This window comes from Leptosomus discolor, chromosome 4 (genome assembly GCF_034619465.1).
Source record: "Leptosomus discolor isolate bLepDis1 chromosome 4, bLepDis1.hap2, whole genome shotgun sequence".
NCBI lineage: Eukaryota > Metazoa > Chordata > Aves > Leptosomiformes > Leptosomidae > Leptosomus > Leptosomus discolor.
This window is the reverse complement of record NC_141394.1, coordinates 58,344,712-58,366,878: the sequence shown is the minus strand read 5'-3', so window position 1 is coordinate 58,366,878 and position 22,167 is coordinate 58,344,712. Positions and strand designations below refer to the sequence as shown.

The following is a 22,167-nucleotide window of genomic DNA, read 5'->3' as shown; positions in this document are numbered from 1 at the left end:
AGACAGAGCCACAGCTTGGCAACTCAGGCTTCTCTCAAAGACACTATGCTATAAGCTATGATAATTATTAAATCAATGCAGTATTAACTGTTCTTTAATTCTGGTGGGAGGAACACAATCCGTTTTCCTGAGTGAAATTCAGTTACCTTTTTTTTTTTTTTTTTCCCAATTTTGCAGCTGAGGACAGATCTGAGTCTAGCCAGAGAGGTGCAGAGGCTGGAGGAGGAGCTGCTGCTGAAGGATCATTACCAAAGCACTGGAGGAGAGAAGAGAGATGATTCTAAAAGTGGCCAAACAATGTATTTTTTGTCTGATTTCCTTACTCTTTGGTTCCACTCATCTTTCATCTCAGACTTTAAGAAGGGTATCTTAACAGTTATTTTTACTGACCAGTAGTGCAGAAGGATATTCATTAATGTCTTGGCAAGTGATGTGCAGCATTTCTCTTGTTCACGTGCATTCTGGTAACATACTAATGAACTTTGAAAGGTTTCCAAATATCTTTACAAGTCATTATTTCTATGAAAATTTACCCAATTAGTACTCCTTATTCTAATCAGTCATACATGCCATTAATATGTGGTTTAGTGTATAAATGATAACATGTAGAAATAATACATTTGAGCTGATAACAATGAGCAGCTCTGACTTGAAAGGGTTTTAAAGAGAAAATTTATTCACAAATAAACAAAAAGCATTCTTCAACATGAATAACATATTGACAATACTGAACAAGCTCTTTTTAGGAATGGGATTTTTAGCCCCCAATAGTGGGAATGGAGTTAGCCAAATTCTCATAGCACTGAATAGGAATCATTCAGGATTTCTCTGGGTAATCTCCCTGAAGGGGCTGTGCTGTGAGGCCAGCCTGCTGTGTGCTCGCTCAGAATTAGCAGAAGTACAGCACTGTGACTGTGACTGCCCTAAAGAACTTCCTGTGGTTGACTGGTTGGCAATTAAAAGAGAATCAGGAGTCATATTAAGTTCTGAAGTTTTAGACTAAGCACTAAAAAGAACAGTTATAGGTCAATTCACTGAAATACACACCCCCACCCCCCCACCCCCCCCTTTGCATGCCACTTGGCTTGTGCAGGATTCCAGCTTGTTCTGGAGCATATGGGACAGAGCAACAGAGGAGGAAAGCTGGAAACTGAATTTCTCTGAGCTGTTTCCCTCTTTGCCTCCAGGTCAATGCAAGTTGTTCATATTTTTATTATGGGAAGGATTGCCTACACTGTTGTACGGATACCAAAACCAGATATGACTAAAAACTTTTCTTGAGTCCTTTGTTTTGTCCTTTCCATACTATCCCATTACAGGCAGTAAAGAGTAAATAAAGATACCACATATTCAGCTAATGCTTAAAGTTTAAGTAGGTGACTCTCCGTGTATCGCTTCCAACCTCTACCCCAAATTAGGGTTCTTCTGAGATCATCCCTCATTTATATCGACTTTAAAAGGACATCTAAGTAGCCTTAGTCCAACGCCCGTGACAAGTGACACTTCCAAAGACAGCGTTAGCTTCCTTCCCCCAGCCCCGCTGAGGAGGCAGCAGCTCGGTGAGCGCAAGCACGCTGCGCTAGTCACCGCCTCCGCGCACCGCGGGGCTTTCGGGGCGAGGGGCCGCGCCAGGGCCCCGCTCAGCCGCCCTCGGCCTCCTCCGGCGCCGGCGGCCGCGGCAATGCCAGGGCCGAGACAGCCGGGACGGCCGGCACCACCAGGCCGGCGGGGGGCGCCGCCTGAGCCCCGAGCCCGGCCCGCGGCCGGCACCACCGCCGTCGGGGCAGCCCCGGCAAGGCCCTAGCTCTGGCCCCGACCCCGGCCTGGGCCCGGGCCAGCGGGCGGGACGGAGGTGGGGTGGGGCGGCCCAGGCTCGGTCATGGCCCTGGCCCTGACGCCGACCCCGGCCTGGGCCCGGGCAGGCGGGCGGGGCGGAGGTGGGGCGGCCCCGGCGGGCGGAGCGGAGCGGGTGCGCTGCGGAAGCAGGAGGGAGCAGGGCGGCAGCGGCGTTATGGCAGCGCGGAGCTCCGCCGGGGATGCTGCGCTGCGCCGCGCGGCCGAGCAGTGGTTGCTCTGGGATAAGGTGAGGGTCGGCGGGGGACGGTCAGCGGGAGCCCTCCGGGGCGCCGGGGTCCCCCTTCCCCGCGGGGACTGCCGGGGCGGAAGGGCCCCCCCGGTCACGCAGAGACTCGGTGGGGGTGGCGGTGGGGACGCGGCCGTGCGGTGTCAGGAGGTGTGGGGCGAGCCTCGGCTTTGAAATTGAGTCGTAAAGGCCCTCGTCGGCTCTTTTCCCTCTGACAAAGGGAGTGCTCTGCCCCCCCTCCCGCCCCGCAGCGCGGGGACCTGCGGGTCCAGCCGCCGCCCCGCTCCCGGTGCCGGTGGCGGCTGCACCGCTGCGCGGCCGCCTGTCACCACAGCATAGAACCTGCCGGGCTGGTCTCAGTAGCGTCACCGTACCTGGCTGCCGGCTCTAGTGAAGGTCTCTCTTGAACGGGCCTGTGTTGTTTTAACCGCTTCTGTTGTAGGGGCAGTTCATGGACTTGAACTATTAAAGGCAAGAATAAGTTGCTGTGTTAAATACCTCCAGGTACCTCCATATTTTTGTTTTCTAAAATATGGTTTCCAAAAGACATGAGGACTTGCTTCAAAACCACTGCGAAATGCAGAATCTGTCCTTTTTTTTTTTTCATAGTGCTGCCTGGTGCTTAGTGATCTGCACTGTTAATAAAATAAGTCCTACATCTTCAATACTGTCTGGTTTCATGTTTTTTCTCCCTCTTCCTGCTACTCTTTAGGAACACTTTAGCATACGTTAGTTACGTTCCTGTTAAAGTGCTTAAACATCTTTGTGTCTTCAGTTTTGGTCTTGTCAGTGCTACACGCAGAAGTAAAACCTTCTGTGTGTTTCTATATTGGGCATGTCTAAAGAAACCTCTTGCCACTGTGGTGTTCTGGAAGTGCTTATGCAGTCGCTTGCTGCTGCAGTTCCCAGTGAGGTGCAGGCCCACATTCGGTATACGTGGTTGCGGTTTTGTTTGTCCCCATACGTGAAATTTGTTCATTTGGCCGTATTGGAACAGTCGATTGTTCCCCTTCGGTCACTTTAATGGCTGCCCTGTGCTCAGCACTGTGCAATGCTCTCTGGGTTTTGCGCAACCTGCGTATTTCTTTGCTAAGGGGTCTTCTGCTTATTTCAAGATTGTTTTCTTTGATATCGGGTTTAGTATTCTTTCCAGGTTCTAAAGGACGTCATTAGAAGTACCTCGAGTTTATTGTGAGCCTTCATTGAAGATCACTAACTGGTTGACTGATCAGTGAGCCAGCCCCGGTTTTATTAAGGATAATGCAGTGCCAAACCAGCCCTTCTTTCAGAAATGCTAGTGTATCACATCAAAGGACAATAAGCTTTTTAAGCTTTTCTGTCTCCCCCCCCCCCCCCCCCCCCGCTTAATTGATTTTAAGAAAACAGTCTGGTTTTAAAGGGCCTCTTATTTCCATAACTTCCTTGACTAACGTTAATGATATTCCTGTCTTCTGTGTAATAATTTCATTTTCAACTACTTATTTTGATTGTTTTGTGAAACCCTCTGTAAATCTAATGCAGCATCCCTTATAGTATCTTTACTTTTGAAAGGTTAGCTCTTTGTTAACAATTGCATCTTTGACTCGGTAATAATTGACCAGTGTGCAATACCCATTGCTTATTGCTCAAAAACGATGAGGTATTTTCATTTCTGAGGGAGCTCTTACGTGTTTGTATTGAGTAACAGAAGAATCTGATATAACCCTTGTCCATTTACTCTGATATAAAAAAAAAAAAGTTCCTTTTTGATGTGTGGAGATAGGTTAATATTTAATGATGATAAGGTTCATGTTTCTTACAAAATAATAGTTTGCAAAAGGAAGCCCTTATGGCTGAAGATGGTCCTGCAGACTTAACCTAGGAAGTTTCTACCTAGATGACAGTTACTGAGCTCGTTACCAGGTGGTTTTCATCACTGTATTCATTACAGTAGTGTCATATTTTTCATTCTTTCTATTATCAATGACAAAATTATGGATAGAAGGTAGCTTCTGCTGTTGTTAACAGTAAAGCTTATTAGTCAGTAGCTGTCCGTCTAAAACCTTGTGGGGTCTCCTGCACTGAAACCTCTTTGGGGCCTTCCTGTAGTGTTGATTAAAGTAATTTAAGTGTTAGCAGGTGATGTTTAAGCAAATGGCACTACTGGGATTTAACTCTGTATTAAATCACCTGCCACTGTATTCACAGAAATCAGTATTCTCGTATTCACATCCAGTTTTATTTGAGAGTAGAAAAAGTGTAACCTGAGAGAACCAACAAGGAAGGAGAAAACCAGCACTTCATTCTTCAGATACAATTGGGTCCTTCTTTAGCAGAGATGCTGTGAAGATTTGGTTTTGGATTTTTCTTAAGGAAAGTTTAGCTTTTTTCCTTAGCTGTATACAATGGCATTGTAACATTCCTAAAAGTGAAACAAAATGGGAACAGTCATCTGTACAGTTAAAAAAAAAAAAAGACGAAAAGGAAGGCAGATTCTTAGGAGAATCTAGCCATAAACAATTATAACAGTAATTCTGGAAAAGTCCTCCTGCTACATTAAATAGATTTGGGCCTGGCTTTTCCCATTGCTTTGGGGGGGGGGGGGGGGGGGGGGGTGGGGGTGGGAAGTGGAGAACAACCCCAACAATGAAATTCATGCAATCAGGTTTTCTCTAGGAAATGATGTGGACTGAAACTCTGAGACTCAGGCAGCCACCTGGATAGGTATAATCATTTAACCAGACCTGAAAAACTGGCAGATCCCTGTAGTGGCACAGTAGATACCAAACCTGGGAAATTGCTCTGACAACAATAACAAACAAAAATCTCCTTGGTTGTGAGAGCTACAGGATGCTCCTAGTGTCCAGCTGCCCTTCTGTATCAGCATTGCAGCTTCTAGTCTGTCCAACATCTACGCAAACGTGTCCAGCATCTACCTAAAGAGATCCCCGTTTCAATGGTAAGAGACGACTCCTGTGCACAAAGCTCACGCGGGGGGGCAGAAAAAGGGCGACTAGGCAGTGTACAGAGCCTGATGCAAAAGGAGCCATCCAGTCTTCACTGACGAGACATAGGCCTGGTATTGCAGCAAAAAGTTCAGGTCCACTTTTAAACAGCCCAAACTCAGAATAGTTATGCTGACCTATTCTATAATAACATAGAATTATATTTATTCTTATAATTATAGAATATAACTGCTCTAGAATAATACAGAATTGTATCGAGCCTCCTACAAGGAAGTGTCAGTTACAGTGTTCTTGGACTGGTAAATTCTTAAACTGGAAATCGGTAATTCTGGGGTACCTAAATGCTTATAGCACTCAAGAAACCTGATTATTTTTTTTTTTTTCTGATTTAGCTTACCCTGCATTATATAGTTTGCTCATTAGCACCAAAGGCTCTTTAGCTTTTTGAGGATGTGTTTAAACCATGGTGTTTGTCCTGCAGCAGTGGGTGCACAGGTCAATGATTAGGGCATCCAGACCCTGGTCTCAGTTTGGTGTGAAGAATGCTTACACCTTTGTGTGCGAGCTCGCTCACATGCCTACTGCTATGCACGTTCCGCAGCATTTTCTGGAGCTGCAGAAAATACTTCCCCCCCCCCCCCCCCCCCGATGATATGCCTTCCCTTGCTGTAAGCATACCTAGGTCATCCAAGAAATAGTAAAGTCCGTGACTTCTATGAGGTTGTTTGGTTGACTGGAAATCAAAGCTTGTGTCTTGTTTGGAAATTATAATCTTTGTATTCCAGTGTGAAGCGTGTGTAATCACGCGGTGAGTAACCTGTGGAGCGTGCCGCCTCTCCACATAGCTCTGTTGCCTAGCGCCTGGAGTGTGCCATCTGTCCCGTGGGCTCATCGGTGTGCAAGCAATCAAATACTAAACTTCACAAATCCCATGTCACTAAGATTGAGATGCTGGGGCAAACAGGACTTCACCAATTCCTAAGTTTGGAAACAGAGAGAGATGATAACCATAAAGAGTTGATACAAGCAATATACCAAGAAAAGCAGCGAGACTTAGAAACTCCTCGCTGTTCGCAAGCTGTCTGACTCAGCCTTTCCGTTGCCACTCTGCGCAGTCGTTTTATTTAACAATTCAGCTGTAGTTGCTAAGCTTTCATTCTGAGGGTCATGCTTATTTTTACCAGCGTTACCTGCAAATATATTGCAAGTTGTCACTTTATCTTCTGAGCAGTCTGCTTAGTTTTGCTGCTGCCTCTGGTGTTAGCTAGTCTTGGGAAAAGGTTATGATTTTAGTGGGTTTTTTTTTAACTCTACGTATAGCGCTATGGAAGTAACAAATATTTCTTAATCATCAGCTTAATTTACTTTCTACATGTTTACAGTAGTTCTTGTGATGCCAAAAATTCTCTGAACTGCGAATGTGCTTTTTGTTTTGGTTTGGTTTTAATACCAGAAAATATTAAAATACACATCTTGGAAATCTTTTCGCTTCACAAAATGTGATATATACACTGCTGTCAAGGCAGCGTGTTCACTTAAGGACATAAATCTAAAATAAGTAATACTTGAGATTGTACTGACTTAAAATTAGGAAGATGTAGCAGGAGTTCTGGTGTTCTTGAAGTGGTGTGTGATGTTTTGATACTAAAATAACCCAGTAACTCCCTCCCCTAGAGAGTGGGAAAGAAAGTTGGTTCTGTTAAGAAGCTTAAGCATATTAAAACCAACCAACCAAACAAAACCTTTTCTAGAATATCTGAATTTTGTATCTACAGAATCCAAAAACTTCTGCAATAGTGAAGCGCCTGCTTGCTGAAGGAAATGCTGGAGAACTGCAGAAATACTTTGGCTCACGGATGGAGTTTGGCACAGCAGGGCTCAGAGCTGCCATGGGAGCAGGGATTTCCCACATGAATGACTTGACTATTATCCAGACAACCCAGGTACTGCGTTCAGCACTTCATCTCACTTAACTGGTTGTATATATGAACAGAAGAGCCTCATTTATGACAAGCAAATAGGTATTCTATGGAAGTACAAGTTTCTTGTACTATTCTTCCAGTTTTCAGAAGTAATTTAAATTATTATTAGCTGAGTCCCGATCTCTGAAAACTAGCAGAGAGAAGCTATTAAGCCATTAAAATAAGTTATTTTCTATACCTGATTTACAGTTGAATTTATAGACAGCTACAGTTAAGCTCAAGTGGATCAGTTAGTCCTGATGTAACAACTACAGAAAACCTCAAAGGTAGCCAGCATTTGGCTAAGCTTTATGTTGGACATAGATTTACAAAAATGCAGTGAAGCTATATATATGCATATAGGTCCTGAGTAGATCTACTTGGGGAGAGCTTGAAAAACCCCAAATCTTTAAATTACTGTAGCCTGGAGTTGTGTTGTATTATGTCCTAAACAGAAGTCATTATTCAGAGTGAGATTCAGTTAAAAAACTTAAATATTGGCCAGTTGTTCTCTTCCTTGTCCGAGACCTAACACAGCTAAATCATTTCTCAAAATCTGCAGTTCAGACTAATCGTGTTAACTGTTTCTTTCTGGAGATCACTCTGATTTTTGGAAAAGTACTTAAATGCTGTCCGGCTTCTCTCTATTGCTCTGAAGATTTCTAATATTTCTTGGTGTTTATTGGTCCTAGACAAACTGAATCCCAATCCAGTTCAGTGAGATGTTACGTGCACTCACCTTTCTAAGAAGTCAACCTCTTAGCAATCATCTTAATGCAGTGATAAATTAAATATTAAGATTGCATTAGTGAGGTGAATTTGTTGTCTTTAGGGATTTTGCAGATACCTTGAGAAGAATTTCAGTGACCTGAAAAAGAGAGGAGTTGTGATTGGTTTTGATGCTCGTGCCCATCTTTCCAGCGGAGGTAGTAGCAAAAGGTACTTTTACTGTTTTAAGTATTTTGTAGATGTCTTGTGTGATCCGTTATGGTTTTATATCTGCTTCAACAGTATTTTCGCTTCCTGTAGAGTGAATTAAGGTGAGGGATTTATAGCATTTTTATATTCTGTTAATGCCAAAGCAGTTCTTGGAGTTGTGCTTTATCTGTTGGGAATAGTGAGGGAACATATTTAAATTGGGTCTGTATTTGGGGTTTATTTAGGTGGGGGGTTGTTTGTTTATTGTTTGGTGGGTTTTGGTTGTTTTTTGTTTTGTTTTGTTTTTAAATTGGTGTTGCAGGAGGAAGCTGTGAATTCTAGGAAACTAATTGGTGAGAAAATGAATATATTTCCTAGGCATCTTTTCTTCCTGTTTAGGTTTGCCAGACTTGCTGCTAATACCTTCATCAGTCAAGGAATTCCAGTTTATCTGTTCTCTGATATAACACCAACTCCTTTTGTGGTAGGTGTCTCTAATACATCTTTTTATATACACACAAATTCTGTTAGATATCTTGCACTACTTACATTAAGAAAAACTAGACAAACCACTTTTAACTTTTTAAGCTCTACCTGCAGTTGCTCTTATGCTTATGTAGTTATATTTAGTTTGCAACATCCACAGCAAGAGAAGGAAGAAGCTTAGTGACATATCAGTGACAGTGGGATCTGCTTCTATGCATTCCTCTTCTTGTGGAAGACAAATTGTCATTTCTAGATTGCTTTGGAGTCTGAAGTCTGAAACATACACGAACGTTTAGTTTTTTGATTGTTGGTTGGTTGGTTGGTTTGGTTGGTTTTTTAGTTGTTGTTTTTTCTTTTTGAGGTAGTGAATCCAAAGCAGCCTTTTTAAATACCCATTTGTTGGAGTGCAGCGCCGTTATACCAGGAGGGTTATTGAGTGTCTCTGCGTTTTCACCATCGGATCACTAGGTGTCAGTCCTCTAGAGCAATAAAGCAAACCCCTGCCTTTGCACTAAAAGCAAGTTTCTCCCGGTACCAGTTGCTCCAGTGAATGCTGAAAACGAACGTAGTGGGATGAAGACTTTGTATGTAGCATTCTTGCATTGATACAAATTTTGGTGGATTTAGAGTCAAATTCTTCATAGTGCAGCTTAAAGCAGTATTGCAAGAACTGCAGTTCATGGCTATTAAAGCGAGCCAGGAGTAAACTCAAACTGGGCCTGTGGTCACACATAATGCTTTCTTTTTAATTCACTCCATATGGTTTGGACTAATTTATAAGAGCTCTCTCCAAAACTCTCTGTTCTGAATCACGATGGAGTAGTTGCTCCATGGGCTGCTCTCAAAAGATAGTATGGATGAGGTTGCTCCAGTTGTAATTCTCTACCCTATGCAGACTTCTGTCGTTACCCCAACAGACTTTGCACCCTTGAAGACCTCAGGTGTCTCAAGTCATTCTACAGAAAGCAACACATGCCTTCAGTCTCCTTCTATAAAAACACTACTCTAGAGATCCCCAAAGCATCTGAAACAATCCTAAGAATATGTAAATGGGAAATGCACAAGGAAAAGCAAGGGCTAAAGTTGTGCCGCATGGGGTCTAGCGGGGCAAGTACTGCTTCGTTTCTGCTTTAGAGAGTCAGCCTGTAGGAATCGCATCCTGGTTTTCTTTCTGTTCAGTGGTATGAGTATTGCATCTTCATGAGAGTAAATTATATATAATATTTTGCACATTCCACTTCAGATAACGTTCTCTTGTTACAGCCATACACGGTAACTCATCTGAAGCTTTGTGCTGGAATTATGGTTACGGCTTCCCATAATCCAAAACAAGATAATGGTTACAAGGTATTCCTATACGATCTGTTTTCTGGCTTTTTTTCAAACATTTTTTTTCCACAGAGAGACACTAGTATTATTGTGTATAGTTCCTGTTATGGTATAGACCAAATTAATTGATAGTTTGATCTCTTCTAAGTGTATGTGTTTAAAGCTAGTAGCATGTTGTACTAATAACATAATTAAAATCTTACCTCTAAAAAGCAGGAAGATAAGTAATACCACTGCATACTTTGGAACACTCTAAAATGCTAACTGACCTCTTTTCAAAAGCATTAATCACTTCTCCAGTTCATGATTTAAGAAGATCTCTTTACTTTTACAAACCCAGAGAATTAAAAATACGTGAAACCTAATGAGTTGCGTGTACAAAACATTTTGAATAAATTCCATTAATTTCTTGTAGTATATTTTTCTTTTGCTAAGTGACACAGTAATCAGTGTGACTTTTTTTCTATGACAGAAGTCTGCTTTACACTGAAAAAAACATGGCTGAGCTGCCTGCCTGCCAATCATCCCATACCTGGACTAGTCATATGCAGACTGTTTCCAAAATACAAAAATGGATGTTGGGAGATCATGTCTTCTTAATAGAAAACCAAGGCATTAGCAGGGATGATTTTGTGCTGTCTCTCACTCCAGAACATCATGCCTGTTTAAAATCGCTATTTTTATTATTTCATGTATTGATCTTGATAGCTTGTTTGGATGTTTTGTCAATTACTTTTTTTAAGCAACTTCATTTTTTTCTTAACATTTTGTTATTTGGGCTACATATGTACACGGCCCAGATGCTATTAGGTATCTTTCCTTATACATGTCTTCTGTAAACCGTCAGTAGAAGGAAGTGTGCAAACAACTGTCAAAAAGTAAAATGTCGTAAGTGCACCTCTTCCTGGGTGTGTAAACAAAAAACAACAAAAAGGACAAGACTGCTTCCTGTTGTGGCAACACTGCTGCTGTAGGCAGCTGAAAAGTTTTTGTGCCTTTCTCACTAGTTTTGTTCGTGGTAAATGTGTTTCGCTTTTGCACGCTTTTTTCCTACTAAGAATTCCTCTATATGTATAATGATTATACCTAAAAATCTGGAAGAAAATTTATTAATTAGCATGGGCAAGTTATCAGTCCCAGGGCTGGCAGATAGGCTGATACTTGAATCTTCTCAATAAATGAGCCAAGTCTTGTTTTGATTTTGATATCTTCTGATAAATTAAACAGTTTTTTTTTTATAGAACAAAAATGGGATGTGAGTGGAAACACTGAAAATATGAACAGGGGACTATTCTGGGTATACTTAAGCTTAATTTACTGTAATACTCTACTGAATGCAGTGCATCTCAGCCAAGAAAAAGATAACAAAACTATCCTACAATATTAATGATAAAATACTCACTTACCCTGTTTATTATTTAGGTTTACTGGGAAAATGGTGCTCAGATCATTTCCCCTCATGACAAAGGAATTTCTCAGGCTATAGAGGAGAACCAAGAGCCATGGCCTCAGGCTTGGGATGACAAACTGATTGACAGCAGCCTGCTACTTCATGATCCGTATGCCACGGTCAATAAGGAGTATTTCAAAGACATACAGAAACAGTGCTTTCACAGGTAAATGTTGTTAACACCGTTAAGAACACTGCATTTTTCCATCTAGTATGTCAGCGGGGCAGTTTAAATTGATGGAAGTCGGGGCGGCCATGATCCTGCCATGATCTACTTCTGTCTGTGCTGCCTTGTCATCTTTTGTGGTAGCACTGGCAGCTGTGTGGTGATGTAGTAAGCCAGTTCATAAAGCTGGTCTGGCAGAAGTCCAACCCAGCAAAGTGAGCAATTAGTTTCTGATTGTATCATCTCCCGTATTCGCGTGACCACGCATCAACCAAATGCCACAGCAAGACGGGGCCTGTCTTTTATAGCTAGGGGTGAGCTGACGCTGACGGTCCAACAGCGTTAAAGTGGGCTTCTAAGAGAGAAGGGAAATCAGGCGGTTAAGTCAGTTCTGGAAGAAGGAGGTCTTGCTCTGTCATTCTAGCTTTGTCTGTGCTCCTGGTGGCCTTGGGCGTCTTGCGTGAGCTCATTCCTGTTACTTACTCAACAAAATCAAGTGGATGTTTCTCTTTGTGATTAACAAGTACAATCAGTTTATGGATTAGATGAGCAGCAACCTTTTAGATCTGCTTATTTACATCAAACTTTTAGCCACCAGTAACCGTGTTCTTACCCTTGCTAAAAAAAAAAAGTCAGAATTACTAGAAAATTTGGGCTATGTGAAAAATTATGCTGCTTTTTCAGAATAGGAGCTAAATGTCTCCTTAGGAGTTTGCATGCCTTTAGGTATGTTCTACACTTCCAGTAATGTACTTCATAAAAATGAGTGTGCTCAAATGAGGCGTGCTGCTGTCAGTTCCCTGCGTTCACTGTCTTTGGAACTGGTTTAAATACCAGAGTTGGGGAGGAAGAGTCCCATTAGTCAGTTGTATTTGTTTTCCACTTGCCCCCTTTGGGGTGCATAGAGTGTACTATCTTTCTCATCCCAGTGATTTGCGCGTGCTGGGACATTAGATATCAAGAGTGACTCATGTTGCTGAAAAATGAGGCTAAGCCAGTTCTCAAGCCATTACCTTTAAAATCTGATCTCCTTTAATTTATAACAGTGATATAGACTACTGAGTCATATCTGTTTCCAAATGTAGTCCATTTTGTGCAGAATATTCTTCCGTATCCAAGTTTATTGTTAATCTGTTTTATTTCAGGAATATAAACAAGGAAACAAACCTGAAATTTGTTCATACTTCTGTGCATGGCGTAGGTCATAAATTTGTGCAGTTGGCCTTCAAGGCGTTTGACCTTAGCCCTCCTTTTGCTGTTCCGGAGCAGAAGGACCCCGATCCAGAATTTCCCACAGTGAAGTATCCAAATCCTGAAGAAGGCAAAGGTGTTCTGGTAAATAGATATTTTTTTTAATAGTTGCAATGTTTTTCAAACAGTGTTTCCTTTCTGTCAGTAGTCATGGCTGTGACTATTGGTTGAAGGTCTGTTTTGTTCCTGTTTTCATAGCCTTACATTTAGCGAAGAGTTAGCTGGTATCCTTTCACTGAAATTTATAACTCTTTTTAAACCAGTCAGGTAATAATTAGCTATAACTACTTTGTTCTGCGCTCTACAGAATGGGCAGCATCTGCACATAGAACAAAGTGATACACTTTCTTTAAAAAAAATAAAATAATAATGAAAAAACCTTCACAGTTGGTTTTGGAAAGTTTCTACAATTTACATCTGAAATACAAGGACTAAATTGTTCTGACAGGACACTGGGAGGGGGCAGGGGAAGTCCTGACAGGTGGTTAGAATTTCTGCAACAAGTATTTCTGCTACACTTTGTTATTGAGAGATCCTGTTGACTGAAAGTAGCATTTGACTCAGGCTGCAGAAGTGGAATGATGTAGGTGAAGTTAAATATCCTGACTATGCTCTGCTGCTGCCAGGCTTGAAGTTTATTTTTCGTAGAGACACATCATGATTTTGGGTGTTTGAGATGAAATAAATCAGTAACATTATTTAAAACCTATAAAGAAAGTGAAAATATTATTATTATTTGGGAGTATTAACACTCACCTGGTCTTGCTTACCACTTTTCCAGACATTGTCTTTTGCTTTGGCTGAAAAAGATGGGGCAAAAATCATTTTAGCAAATGATCCTGATGCTGATCGACTTGCAGTGGCAGAGAAACAAGAGAGGTATGGTAATAAAGAAATGCAAACCATTTACAATTTTTACTTAAAGGCTAGGCTCGTTTGGGGGATTCTTGCTACATTCTGCTCTGTGTTGCAGGGGAAGGTGGAATAGTGTCAGTAGTCATTTTTTGACTGAAAACAGATAGAAATGTGAGAGAACTGTATGAAGCAGACCACAGTGGGGGCAGTAAATGAAATAATGCTTAATGTTAGACACTGTACAGAAACGTGAAGAAATGCTTGACACTTGCTGTACTTGAGGCAGGCACAGAAGCATGTGAATTGTTGTGATTGTGCTATACCTTTTGAAAGGTAGGTTTTCAGTTAGAAATTTTTCACAGAAGACTGATAAACGTTCTTTCGTACTGTTTATTAAATAGCAACTTGAATATTCAGGAGAACCTTTATAGTTCCCTGGTAATCTTGGAATAGGGAACATCTCTGTTCTTTAATATGAGTTCCTGCTTTCTCAGATACTGTTAGACCAGACATTTTATTAATCATTAGATGATTCAGGCCTCTCGCTCAGTTCCACACTTCTGTGCATAATGTTACGTACCTGCATTTCAAGCTTTCTCAGTGTATGGTACTTCTCAGTATGGTCTCTCCTCAGTACTCTCTCCTTTAAGGACCATCTATACATGCATTATTTATCTATGTATATCCTGTCAAAGAACGGGATCACAAAAGGTAAAACTTGCTCAAACAGGGGCTTCTCATAAATTTTTCGTACGTATGGAATGTGTATCCTATAGTTCTGACGCAACATTGCCATCCCCTTATTTTGTGCCCCCTGATAACCCTGTACGTCTACAATTGTTTGCATTTCTGTATTGTGGCTATATTGGATGAATGAAAATGTATGTACATTTTCATTAATAATAATAATTCATTAATAATAAAAGTACAGAATGAAGTACTGCATTTGGTATCATATCCACAAATAGTGGTGTTTCTCTTTTACCTACCCTGATAAAGCAGAAACTAATCTGAGAAGTTAGAAAACATGAATCTTAAATAAAAATAAACTTCAAGGTTTTTAGCTCAGAGATGAGCAGAACAAAAATCTGCTGCTGGGCCAGGAGCAGAAATAGTGTAAATGAATTCCCTGTGTGTGAGAGCCAGAAGAGGGATCTAAAATCATGACAACAGTCCTTGGTACCCAAGGGATGAGATGTGCTCTTAGATGTCCTCAGTGATTGTGGATGATGCCGTATTTGAACCTGTGTCAGTTACGCATTTTCCAAAAACCCAGTAAAAGGAGACGGTACAAACATCCATTTTGCTCGCCAAATAATCTTTTTTTGGCCTTGTAGCAGCTTCAAAGATGGCAGTGGGTTTTGGGGCTTTTTTAAAACTCATTAGCCTCTCAGGATCAACTAAGGAGTCTTCTCTGCCTTTAGGAGAATGGGCTAATTGGCACTCTCTGCTATAACTTGGGCAGTGTTATCTGGAATATCCTTATTTTAATGTTTTTGGCCTGTGTCAGCCTCCGTTGGCAATTCAGCATTGAGGAAAAAGCATAAAAAGCTTCAGTTTATGCTAGTTATGATGGGTTAAAACAAGAATGCAAAATCGTTCATGTTGTCTAAAAACTTACAGCTGTCAGAGACTTGAAGAGAGCGTGTTAGTTTACCGTATTTATCGCCATTGAGAGCATGGTGCTCTCACTCCCCTACCTCTTTGCTAATTGTTTATCCAGTCTTAGTTGTCTCCTAACTTTCAGTCCTTTGTCCTCCTCTCAGACTTCTGGTGTAGGTGTTCATACGCTAATCAAATATTAATATAGGCTTCTACAGTATCTGTACTTCTTCTTTGACAGAAACTTCTGCTAGAGCACTCTGTCAGCTCTTACACTAAGTTGTTGCTGTGCATTGCTTTGTGCCTGTTGGCATCAATAAATGCAGGAGACTGAGTCTGCTTCTCTTTCACAACAGGTACTGTTTCTGTAGGTCTTGATTTTTGTCAGTTTGGCAGTGTCTTTGTCCCCTTTTGTGACTGGGAATTTTTAGGCAATTTTGACATCTCTTTTCCTTTTTCCTTCGATTTTTCTTGTTCTAGCAACATGTCAATGTTAATCTTTTATTACCTGTTCGAGATTTTTTCCAATTTTCTCCAATGACCATTGGTGTATTTGTGATTAAATAAAAGGTATTTGTCACTGAGTCAATTAAAAATACTGATCACTTGAGAACTGTATTTTTGTGTCTCTGTGCTTGTCTTGGTCATTGATTTTATAATTTTGTCTGCTGAATATTTTGTTTTACTTAAAATATGCTGGAAGTATCATCCTTGGATAAACTCAAAAGCTGGTATGTATGATGGAGGAGGAAAGTAACCACTTCAGAATTCTTTGGGGGAGGAATTTTTTAGTTTGTTCTTAATGAACACATGATATCTTGTTACTGTTACTTGGAACTCAGATGTAGTGGTTTCATTTGCTGGTATTCATGTATGGAAGAACCAGTACATTCGGTTTTTTCGAGTATTAGCCTTTAATTTCATATACTTTATTTTTATATATATATATACACAAAACTATATATTATTTTTCCCTCCTCATAGTGGTGAATGGAAAGTGTTTTCTGGAAATGAGCTGGGAGCTCTTTTAGGCTGGTGGATCTTCACTTGCTGGAAAAATCACAATAGGGGTACTTGTGCCATTAAAGATGTCTACATGTTATCCAGTACTGTTTCTTCCAAAATCCTGAGAGCAATTGCACTAAAGGAAGGTTTTCACTTTGAGGTAAGCTGTTAAATGTTATTCCATGTTCTTTTATATGCTTACCTACACAGTGTTACATCTTTGTAAAACATTGCTTTTATTTTTAATGCCTTTTTTCTCCTCACTGCCATAGGAAACACTGACAGGTTTCAAGTGGATGGGCAACCGTGCCAAACAGCTCATGGACCAGGGAAAAGCCGTTCTTTTTGCATTTGAGGAGGCTATAGGTAAAAAGCAGAATGTTACATTCTAGTATCCTGTAAAATAGTGAAAGAAGGACTATTGCAAAAAAAATGGCAATGTAAAGGTGCCCGCAGCACAACGGGTGTATTTCCAGTGAGTAATCGACATCATCTGTTTGGTCGATGGATATTACTAGTTTTAATCCTTTCTACCTCTGCTTAGCACAGAATATGATGATGTGAGCTAGGTGTATATATCTTCAGTACGTGGCTGTGTAGATTTGGACTGCAAATTCTGCACAAGCTATTTAAAACAAACACAATTTTCAGACTTAAAGGTGAGTATGTTTAGTTGACGGTTTAAGATAAGTTTAAATGTGAATAAAATAAAGTAAAAACTCCCCCAAAATATACTTGTAAACTGGAAATGAATAAAAGCTATGAATTCACAAGAAGGAAATTGTAAAGTTACAATGTTATTTCTTGAGTCTCTCAGTACCTGAAAACCAGAGCAATTGTGACTCATTTAATGGATAATTACCAGTGTTACCATATGCTGCTATGTAAGGGTAATCACATTTGAGACAAACTGTTAATACTTGCATTGTTTCTGCAGTGTGGCATTTCTCTTTCGTAAGAGCTCCAAAAGTACTCAGGAGCATCTGGCACTGATAGGATACAAATCTGTCTCTGTTTTGAAATTCCATTAAATACGTTGCTTATCAAAATTAACATTGATTAGAATATAAAATTTTTGCACTTTTGGTTTAACTCTAAAATGTCTGTACTGTGGTAATGTAAGCTTCTCCTTTAAAAGATATTGGTTTGATTAACTTACCCCCCTCCTTTTATCTTATTTCCTCATAAAAATATATCAAATATATATGATTTTCTTTGTTTAGGGTATATGTGCTGTCCTGCTGTTCTGGACAAAGATGGTGTCAGCGCTGCTGTTATAACCGCAGAGATGGCTAGCTTTTTGGCAACCAGGAATTTGTCTTTGTCTCAGCAGCTGAAAGCTGTCTATGATGAGTGAGTTCGATTATAATTTTCAGATTGTCTCCATTCCACATACCAGGGTTAATAGGGACTCAATAGCAACCTATGGTATATGAACAAATAAAAATTGGATTACTGTACTATTAACACAATTCTGTGTTAACAGTAATCTCGAAAGCGCTCCTGCCTCATGGGCACGAATATATTTATGACCTCGTTTTCTGTCGTTTTAAGGTATTTTAAAAAATAACAATATTACCTTACTAATTCCCTATTAGTTAATGACATTTTTGAGTTATTGTTGTTTGCTTGTCTGAAAGGTTTCTCCCTTTTGGGGAGTTGCGCTTTTCGGTCCTTTTACAGAAGATTGGCCTGGTTTTTGGCCAGCAGTATTGCTGTGTTGTAGAGATCGTGGTGGCTCTTGCTGCTTAAATGTGCCAGATGCACAAAAACATTGATGGCCGAATGGGTCTAAGTAGCTCTGGCATATTTATGCTACTCATAGAAGCCAGCTTGCTTCTGTCCCACTTGCAGGGATACTTGTGATAAAATTAATTCTAGTTGGCTCTAAAGTTAGGCTTTTTATTTTATTATTCTGTCTGTCTTTGATGGATAGTATATGTTAGTTGTTCTTTCGGCTCGTGAATACTGAGATTTGAGCTGATTATGCAGAAGTGCTGTGACCGTTTGGCCATAACTATTGGCTATACACAGCTGGGCATCCCTCCGAAGCACTACTTTTCTTTTGTTCTTGTTTAATGTGTTCAAAGACCTACAGAATCAATAGCAAAGATGGGTATTGGATTTCATATAGGGAGTGGTTTTGGGGGTGAGGGGTGGAGTTGTTTGTTTTAAAAGAGGGAGCAGCACAGGCTGGTAGGTACTCTCCACCTCTTCACGTCTCAGACACTAACAAAGGAGTGGTGGAACCTGCAAAGAGACTCATGGAAAACTCCATCCTTGGTGCTTCTTGTTTTCTAATCCTCAGATCTCTAATTTGCATGCAGCACTAGCCATGCTTGTTTCATATGTTGTTTAAGAAGGAATCAAGTGGCAAAGACTTGCTAACACTCTGCATAAATAAACTGTGGAATTTATCAGCTATTGTATGTGGCAGAAGTAAACAGTAGTATGAACGCATGGAAGAGGAATTCATGTATAGACCTGCAAATACAGCATCTGACATGAGAAGTCACTTAATTACTAGTGGCTGGAAGCATATATTCAAAGAATTATCCTTTTCTGGCTCGCACTTTTTTTTTTTTAATACTCATTCAGTAAACACCTGTTTCAGGTTCCCCTCAGAATATTTAACTGAGTGGAACTCTGCTGTGCCACAGTGCTGCTATGTACATAGCCACTGGAGAGGACTCTCAAAGTCAGAGCTTATTTAGCATAAAAGCAGCCTGTAGATGCACCTCAAAGTAAGATGACACTGCACATAGTCGCTGTTTGTTGAAAAGGTGCAGATACAGGGAAGGATACCAATCTGCCTTATTAAACTGATGCTTGATAACTAGAACTGAGGAGGGGTGTTCTTGTTTTGTTTTAAGGAGTAATTGTGTGTGTGTGTGTGTGTGTGTGTGTGTGTGTGTTTTGTTTGCTTGTGGCTAGTATAGAGTTGCAGTTTTCTACTCCTTATTACCTTATTCTATGTTAATTTGTCTTGTGAGTTACTGCTGAAGCAGAAGAAACGTTATATTTTGGAGGTACAGAAGGGGGGGCTGTTCTCAAAGAAGTAAATGCAGATCAAGGAAAGGACAGAGTCCTAGCAGGCTCATCACTTCTTTCAAATATAGGGTAGGTTTTGTAAATTCCCTTGCTGGATTCTCAAGACTGATTGAACAACTATTGACCGTCAAGATGTCTGTTTTGGTATAAACATGACCCTATTTAAGGAACTTTTCAGGTTTCTAGCATGAACTTCCTAGTACTAACAAAAGATTCTGACCTTCCCATCTTCCCTGGCATCAAGGATATTCATCAAATCTTCAGTAAGAGCTCACTTAAACAACCAGTCCAGGCTTGTATGCTTTTCAACAACATGTTGTTTTGAAAAGTCAGTGTTAGCAGGTCAGTTGTCTTTGATGCAGTTTCTGCATTGTATTACCTGGCAGCAAACAGATAAGGAAAAGAAACAATGTTCCGAGCAGTTTGGTTTAGTAGAAACACTTTAATAGGAGAGCAGCTTCTGAAATGTGATTGGAAAAAACAGGCTGGAATTTGTTTTCCTCTGAAAAGGTCAGCTGGAATCCAGTCAAGGAAGCTATTTAGATGTAGTCTGTTCTCGTCCTATGGTGGTTACATCTCTTCAAGGCAGTAATCACATCTTTTTTACTTTTGGTTTAGCAGTAAACTTCTTTAATCATTGAAAGGAAAAGATGTCTGCATGGAAGTTTCTTTAAAGTATGTAAAGTAGGACAATTAAGCTGTTGAGGCCTTTTTAAAATCATAAGAGGATGAACTGATGCTACAGTTGGGTGACCGTGAATATACATTCTTGCTTTATAGAAGATTGTATAATGTGTATGGTGTACAAAGAACATTGCTTCTTCAATTACTTAATACTGTGTCTTCACAGATATGGCTTCCATATTACCAAAGCTTCATATTTCATCTGCCATGATCCTAAAGTTATTCAACAGCTTTTTGACAACCTCAGAAATTTTGATGGAAAAAACACATACCCAAAATCTTGCGGTAGATTTAAAGTTTCTGGAATAAGGGATCTAACTACTGGGTATGACAGCAGCCAGCCAGATCAAAAGGCTGTAAGTATATTTTTAAAATTATGTATAAATCATGTAAGTGTGTGTATATAAACATACATAAAAAATTCGTGGAGAAGCACTCTAAACATTATGTCACAACCTGAGTCTTAAAATGAGTTAGATTGGGGATGATTGTTTTGCCTTGGTGGGAGGAAATGAACATTGGGGGAGAGGGAGATGGGGAGGGTTGGGGTTGTTTTGTTTGGTTTTGTGATGGTTTTTCTCTCCAAGATGACAGTCTGTAAAGGGTGGCAGGGGGATTTTGCTGTCTTGCTACAGCAATCTTACATTATGTTGTTGTAAGTGTAAGTTAACCTGTCTACTGAGGTGTGGCTTTGGGTTCTTTAGTCTTCCACAATCTGTGTTTCTTTTCGTCCTGGGAAATGCCATCACAGAGCAATTTCTTTTTGCAGTAAAAATGTTGATTAGACTTGAAATGAGCTACCTAGCAGTAATGTACTGCTAAGAGATTCTAAGTTGAGGGTAAGGCTGTCCTTTACCTGTTGTGGTCTCAAGACCACAGTGATGAAGAAAACAGAACAATGCTTAATTTTAGCTGATGCTTTAGTTATATTATAGAACATAAAGTCATGGGTTTTGTCTTGAATTCATTGTATATAGTCACTTTCCAAACTTCTAAAAAATTATCCTTACAATTTCTAGATACTTCCCACTAGTAAAAGTAGCCAAATGATAACGTTCACCTTTGCTAATGGAGGAGTGGCCACAATGAGAACCAGCGGGACAGAACCAAAGATCAAATACTATTCTGAACTTTGTGCACCTCCTGGAAACAGGTATTGTCACTTAGAGCAGTAAATGCTGTGTAATAGCGCTGTGTGGCTTTTTGGTATTGTTTTGATGGGGAACAGACTTTCCATGCTCAAATAGTATTACTACAGTCATTATTTTAACAAATGTATTTGCATAAAGCTTCAATTCTGCAAATTTGTTGATGCATTCTTCTTGTCACTGAAATTCCTTTGAACTTGGTTTCACACTTAGTAAAAACAATACCAAGAAAAACATTCTGCCTTAAATGAAAGTAGATATATTCAGTCTCTTTTTACATAGTTGCTTTAGACTTATATAACTATATATAAAGTGTTCTAATATATCTTAAATCCTTTTATGTTTAGTAATTATAACCTTGACTGATAGCCTTCGAAATCATATAGTCTTAAAGATAAGCTTATGTAATGAAAAGAATGCTTTCTCACAGATGAAAATTAATCTGAAAATACTATTACAAGTATTAAAGTTATATTTCTAATCACATACATTTAGTAATAGAAGATCTGAACTCAAACTGGCTGTTTTATTTTAGATTATACTGTGGGTTTATGTTTCTCCATAGTCTTAAGTGTCTTCATGCACTTCTGTTGGAAGTGAACGTCAGTGCATCACCATAAGAAATCAAGTGTATATACTTTTAGTGTTAATAGAAAATGCTTGTCTAAAGCAATGCAACAAACTTAAAAATTCCTTGGACTGAAAATATGGTTTTTAGCTTCTCCACTGTGACACTGTTTTCTGTGTTTGTGTGGATTTTGTTTCTCAGTGATGTTGAGCAGCTGAAGAAGGAACTAGATGAATTGGTCAACGCTCTTGAAAAACACTTCTTTCAACCAGAAAAAAATAATCTTCAACGAAAGACTGAGTAAAATAGCAAAATTACTACCTTAATTGGTTTTTTGCGGCATTAGAAGTGCATTATTTAAGAAGTGAGGATTTTTAGGACCAAACATCTGAGATCTCAGACCAGAAAGACTTCTGCTTTTATTAAGAGTTATTCTGCATACTCTTGGATCTAGTTTGTTATTTTGGAAGGAAAGTACCTTTACCCTTAAAGGACCAAAAAAATCCAATCAGTTGAAGTAAAAGCTTTATGAACTGAAAGTTGACTGCAAATGTATTTCAATCAAAATTTGTTTTAATTAAATATTATAAGTAATATCCTGATTTCTGAAATGCAGCCTGATATGTGGGGACTTTCTTTTGTGTGTGTAATCTGATAATACTATG

General features: G+C 39.9%; 1 protein-coding gene across 1 annotated transcript; it reads left to right on the top strand.

The window, feature by feature from the left end:
- The first annotated feature begins 2,011 nt into the window (after positions 1-2,011).
- Positions 2,012-21,896, top strand: PGM2 (phosphoglucomutase 2). The gene is made up of 14 exons (XM_086464194.1): positions 2,012-2,083; positions 6,804-6,971; positions 7,822-7,928; positions 8,307-8,391; positions 9,657-9,740; positions 11,145-11,338; positions 12,484-12,673; positions 13,371-13,468; positions 16,031-16,211; positions 16,324-16,417; positions 17,275-17,404; positions 19,953-20,142; positions 20,806-20,939; positions 21,704-21,896. Exons 1-14 carry the CDS (start codon positions 2,012-2,014, stop codon positions 21,804-21,806), a joined length of 1,830 nt encoding a protein of 609 aa, XP_086320320.1. The 3' UTR covers positions 21,807-21,896.
- The last annotated feature ends 271 nt before the right edge of the window (positions 21,897-22,167 follow it).